General features: G+C 40.2%; 1 protein-coding gene across 1 annotated transcript; it reads right to left on the reverse strand.

The window, feature by feature from the left end:
• Window positions 1–1,439: 1,439 nt before the first annotated feature.
• On the reverse strand, window positions 1,440–4,445 carry LOC118905799 (gamma-aminobutyric acid receptor-associated protein-like). Its single transcript, XM_036872593.1, has 2 exons — window positions 4,341–4,445; window positions 1,440–1,907 (listed from the first exon to the last, which is right to left on the reverse strand). The coding sequence occupies exons 1-2, from the start codon at window positions 4,443–4,445 to the stop codon at window positions 1,455–1,457; spliced, it is 558 nt and encodes a 185-aa protein (XP_036728488.1). The 3' UTR covers window positions 1,440–1,454.
• Window positions 4,446–5,359: the final 914 nt, after the last annotated feature.

The following is a 5,359-nucleotide window of genomic DNA, read 5'->3' on the forward strand; positions in this document are numbered from 1 at the left end:
ACAGACATCTAAGTGTGCAGAAGGTATTTTGGAAAATGGAGACAGTAATCCCAACAAAACAGGAACTGCCTTCAAGGAACTTAATGCCAGCTTGGGGAGACAAAATAAGCATGCAGAGTAGCCAGAATGCAAAAGAGAAAAGGACTTATGCTCTAAGAAATGTAGTTACCTATAAAGTACCTTAAGAGAAGAATGCTTCCACTGGAAGTTTGAGACAGCGTCTCTGGAAGATGCTGTTCCTGAAGCAACTATGGACCAATGGTTCGGATTCTGACAAGTGAAGGTGAAGAAAGAAGACACTACAGGAAAAGCTGGAGCAAAGGTCTTGAACTGGGGAATGAGGAGGCCACTGAAGAAAGAGGAGCATGCAGTACGGTCTTTGCTTCAAGGACTATGCCATCTTATTTAGGATAAGTCTTAAAAAGATATTAATCTCTGAGGGGCAGAAGAGTAAATTAAGTGAGAATGCAGGCTCTACAGACAGACTGTCTGGGCGTGTAGGCTCACACTGTTCATTTCTTAGACACATGTCTTTAAACAAGTGACTTAGTCTTTCTGTACCTCATCTGTGGAATGGGGATGATGAAATTACACCAGAGGGCTACAAAGTGCTTAGTAGAGATCTGGGCACAGAATTAGCATTCAATAAAATATCATTATCATCATCAGTATCATCATTATCATCATCATCATTTCATCAGGGATCAAATCAAAAGGTAGGCTTAAATACTAGTTGCTTAGTCTTTCCTCTAACTTGTTGTTGATAACATTAATCTTCCCAATTCAACAATGTTCAAAAACAGTTTATTGAGCTTGTCGATCTTCACTGCCCAGTGGAAATCTCTTCTGTGGTGAGCATACTCTAGACCTATGCTGCCCAGTGTGGTAGCTGCCAACCACATGTGGATACTGAGCACTTGAAATATGGCGCGTGTAACTGAGGAACTTGATTTTTAATCTTACTTAATTTTAATTAATTTAAATTTAAATTCAAAAGCATACTGATTCGGTTATTTGAAAACTTTTTTTTTTTTTTACTTGGTGGTTTCCTCTTTATTAATGTGCCTCCTACCTTCCCCCCACAATTTCAGTCCCTTCCATCTACCCCAAGAAAGGAAGGTAGTGAAAAGAAGGGATTGTTGGGGTTCAGAGCCCCTTGGGCAGTTAGAAAGGGAAGAGAAACCAAAACAATCACTGGATGTGACAGAGATTGGCAATCAAGAAGTCTAAAGCAGAATGGGAAAGGTGGTAAAGAAAGGGGAAGAATGGAGAAAGGAGAGGTACTAGAGGCCATCTCCCCCATTAACCCTTGTGTTAAGAGGGGCTGGGGGAGAGTCTCAAACATTAGGAAGTGCAGGTCCTGAAGAAGGGAGGTGGTGTTTGCCCCTCAAGGAGGAGTAGGTCAAGGAAGGAGGGCCCCCTCTCTCTGTGTAGAATGGGACCCCCCCCCCACCTTAGGGGTAGCAACTGCACAGACCGTAGACACTTTCATCACTGGAGGCAACGTGTAGAAAGAAGTCTTCTTCATGGTGTTCCTGGTATAGCTGACCCATCCTGGCACTGGTGGGTGGAATGACATTGTCGACAAAGGAAAACAAGGCATCCTCAGCTCGGAGATGAATTCGCTTCCGGATCAAGAAGTAGAACTGACCAACTGTCAGATCAGAAGACAGCAGGCATTTCCTTTTGTCCAGGTCTCCTATCCGAGCTTTGGGAGCCTTTTCTACTATCACCGGGAACCGGTCCGGGTATTTCTTTCGGATCTTCTCGCCCTCAGAGCGCCGCTTCTCGAAAGGATGCTCCCCTTTATACACAAACTTCACCCTCTGGGGAACCGGGCTGAGGGAACCCCGGGGTGGGGGCTGGGATGCGGGGGGGGGGGCCGGCGGTGACGCGCGGGCTGAAAACTTTTATGTTTAGAACAATGTGGGTATGTGAATCTACACTTATCATTGCATAGTTTATGAAAACTAAGTGTAGATCAAATATTTGCAATGAAAATGTAGCTTCCAAATTGAGATATTCTGTAAATAAAGTACACACTGGATTTTGAAGACTAAGTAGGATAAAAAGAATGCAAAGTAGCTTATTGGCAATTTTTATTTTGAGGGTATATTAAAATAATAAGATTTGGGCTATATAGGGTTAAGAAAAATTATCATTAAAATTAACGTCACCTATTTCTTTTATTTTTTTAATGTGGCTACTAGAAAAAATTTTTAATTACATTACATTATACTGCTATTGAATAGAACTAAACTAAATCAATAAATTCAATCAATGCATTAAAAAATAAAGTTCAAAATTATTTTTGTGTTTAAATAAAATTTTAAGTGAATGAAAAATAATAGTAATGCTGCAGGCATAGCAAATAGTTTAATATGGAGTTATTTTACAAGTCTCAAATATACCAATGTCTTTATATGCACACATTTGAAAATCAAAAGTATTCTCAAAACTACATCTTTAAACATAAAGATTTGGTGAGATGACTAGAATTTTCAAGTGCATTTTTCTATGGTATCTATAAACCAGCTATCCCCTGACCTTGTTCACCCAAAAATGTGGGAAAATGTCTCCTCACTCCAAATCAAAGTATTCCCATACTTAGATTAGAAAGAACATGATAATCACAGGGACCCTCTTGAACTGAATTCTAAAGATTATTTTTTGTGAGAGTAAGAAAGAATCAGCCTCACTGAGATGATTTGAGTGGCCTGGCCCTTGAGGCCAGTGAGCCTAAAATAGCTCTGTTAAGAGATGACTGTGATGGCTTTGGGGAAGAAGAGGTGTCACTCAAGTGTCAGAGGCCAAGATGGAAGCAATTTCAACTGCTCACGCCTGTTCCATTCTTGGAGGTCATTCCATGGTCTTCCCAGGAAAGAAGGATAAATAACACCTTAAAAGGGCGAATAAAGAAGGGTAGGAAAAATAACACTTGTTTTGATCTGTATTAGAATTCCAGACACATTTCTACTAGCTTGTGATCTTTGGGCAAATTACTTCACCTCTGGGAGGCTCAATTTCCTCATCTGTAAAGTAATAATAATATGCATCTCAGAGTGAAGCTGAAAAGATCAAGTATTCAATATTGCTAAAGTTCCTGACACATAGTAGCTTTGGTGGAACGACTCTATGTTGGCCCCCATGACTTATTCCTCCTATTCTTGCCCTTGTATAACTCACTCTTCCTGACTGTAGGTGAGACCTGTGACTTGCTTCTAACCAATAGAATACAACAAAGGTGACAGGATTTCACTTCCTTGATAATGTTACATAAAATTGTAAGGACTGTCATGATGAAAGACTCTCTTCCCTCTTGGCTTTGAAGCAACAAGCTGTCATGTCGGGAGCTGCCCTAAAGAACAAGGCACATGGCAAGGAACCGAGGGAAAACTCTGGCAGCCAGCAAGAAACTAAGCCCCTCGGTCCAGCAGCTTGCAAGGATTTTAAAGATGACAGCAACCATATGAACTTGGAAGTCAATCCTTCTCCAATCGACCCTCAGATAAGAACTCAGCCCTGGCTGACACTTAGTTAGCAGCTTTATAGAGAGCCCACTTAACCCATGCCCAGACTCCTGACCCACAGAAAGTGTGAGATAATAAATGTGTGTGATTTTAAGCTTCTGTGTTTGTGGTAATATTATTCTGCAGAGTAAACCATAATACAGTGGTCTCTCCACAATCTTTAGCTCCCTCACCATGGGACTATCCTATCCCTGCACTGGCATGGTGAGTGTGAAAAATGTTATTGATATCATTTATTCATTATCCTTCCCTTTAAATATATCTATAAAAGATCTTTAAGTTTTAGAAGAATTTTTAAAGTGTGCATCTGTGTGTGTGTGCGTGCATGCATGTATTTGGGGAAGGGATACAAAAATACTCAACATTATTTACACAATGAATTGTGCACTGTAGCCACTGGTCTTCCCCTGAATGAGAACTAGTGACAAGTACCAGCATCTCCTCCCCAGACTATGAATATAGCTGTTAAGGTATATGTACTCTCTGCACCTGTGTCAGCTTGCCTGCATTTTAGCGTTTTAACTTTGGCAAGTTCTTAGCCTCTCTGATGGCCCAGTTCCTTTCTCAGGACTTATACACAAACTGCTTCAGTGCCTTTAGCTGCTCAATTTCCATTTTACAATAATTGTCCAAGGGACCTGGGCTTCCTTGTCCGTTCTCTTCCAAATGCCCTCTACTTGACTACCGTGGCGGGAGGGACAATCCCATCCTCCTTGTACGCTTGGTGGGAAGAAGGTCAGAGTTCTGTCTGAATGATTTCCCCCTACTTCTTACATGCCCTTTTCCCTGTGGCTATTTACAGTGCCTCACTTTTTTTTCCTCTTCTATCTCACTTCCAAATATCCCTTGAGCTATAGGAGCTGGAGACAAATGTTCTCTTTTTCTGGTAACATTCTCCTTGGGGTAAGAAACCATTTCACGCTCACTAGACAAAGTTTATGCCTATGCTTTGGATATTCAAGATGGGGTGATATTTTCCAGATTGTTGATTTTTTCATTTTACGCAACACAACAATTTTATTAGTTATATTTATTATGTCTACTTGGGAACAGAATAAGAATCAAAATTTCACCACTCTACTTCCCACACTGAGAGTGATAAAGTTCGTCATAGTTGCTGATAATCAAGGGCCTCAGAAAGTGCCATGCATGTGCTGTGTGTTCAGCATGCCATACTGCAGTTGGTTCTTCTTGAATCCTACAGGATGAGTTCTGTAAGAATCCCATTTTACAGATGAGGAAGCTATTTGGACATTTGTGAACTTCAGCTGGTCAATGGTAGAGCTCCTTCAAGTTGGCTTTGAACTTTCAGCTTTTGCTCTGCTGGAAGAGGTGATTTGGACCCTGAAAAGAGGCACTGAACCCTGAACAACTCCATCATCAGTAAATTCCAGAATTGTTTCCATTACTCTTTCTTGTGATACCAGTGTACTGTTTTTCATTATGCACAAAGTTTCAAAACTGAAGTCTGTTTTTACTTCAAGATGTTTCAGAATGGTGGTGAAAATTGTTTTTGGTAATTCTTTCTAGATTTATATGCAGGACCACACAGGTGAAGGTGATAACCATCTCCAAAATTATGATGAAGAACTCCTCTTATAACACACAAAGTGACTAAGGTCATATCTTGGCAATGCTATTGTGACAACACCTCCTCTCCTTTTCTTATTCTTTGCCCTTCTTTAAGAAATGTAGAGCAATTTGAACTTCTGAAAGATAAAAGTCAGTAATAAAAATGTTCAATATCTATAAACATCTGTATTAAATAGTTCTCTTAATTTTAATAAACTGCACAACATCTGGTTCCATAGAACACTTCAAAATTTCCC

Source organism: Balaenoptera musculus, chromosome 13, assembly GCF_009873245.2.
Source record: "Balaenoptera musculus isolate JJ_BM4_2016_0621 chromosome 13, mBalMus1.pri.v3, whole genome shotgun sequence".
NCBI lineage: Eukaryota > Metazoa > Chordata > Mammalia > Artiodactyla > Balaenopteridae > Balaenoptera > Balaenoptera musculus.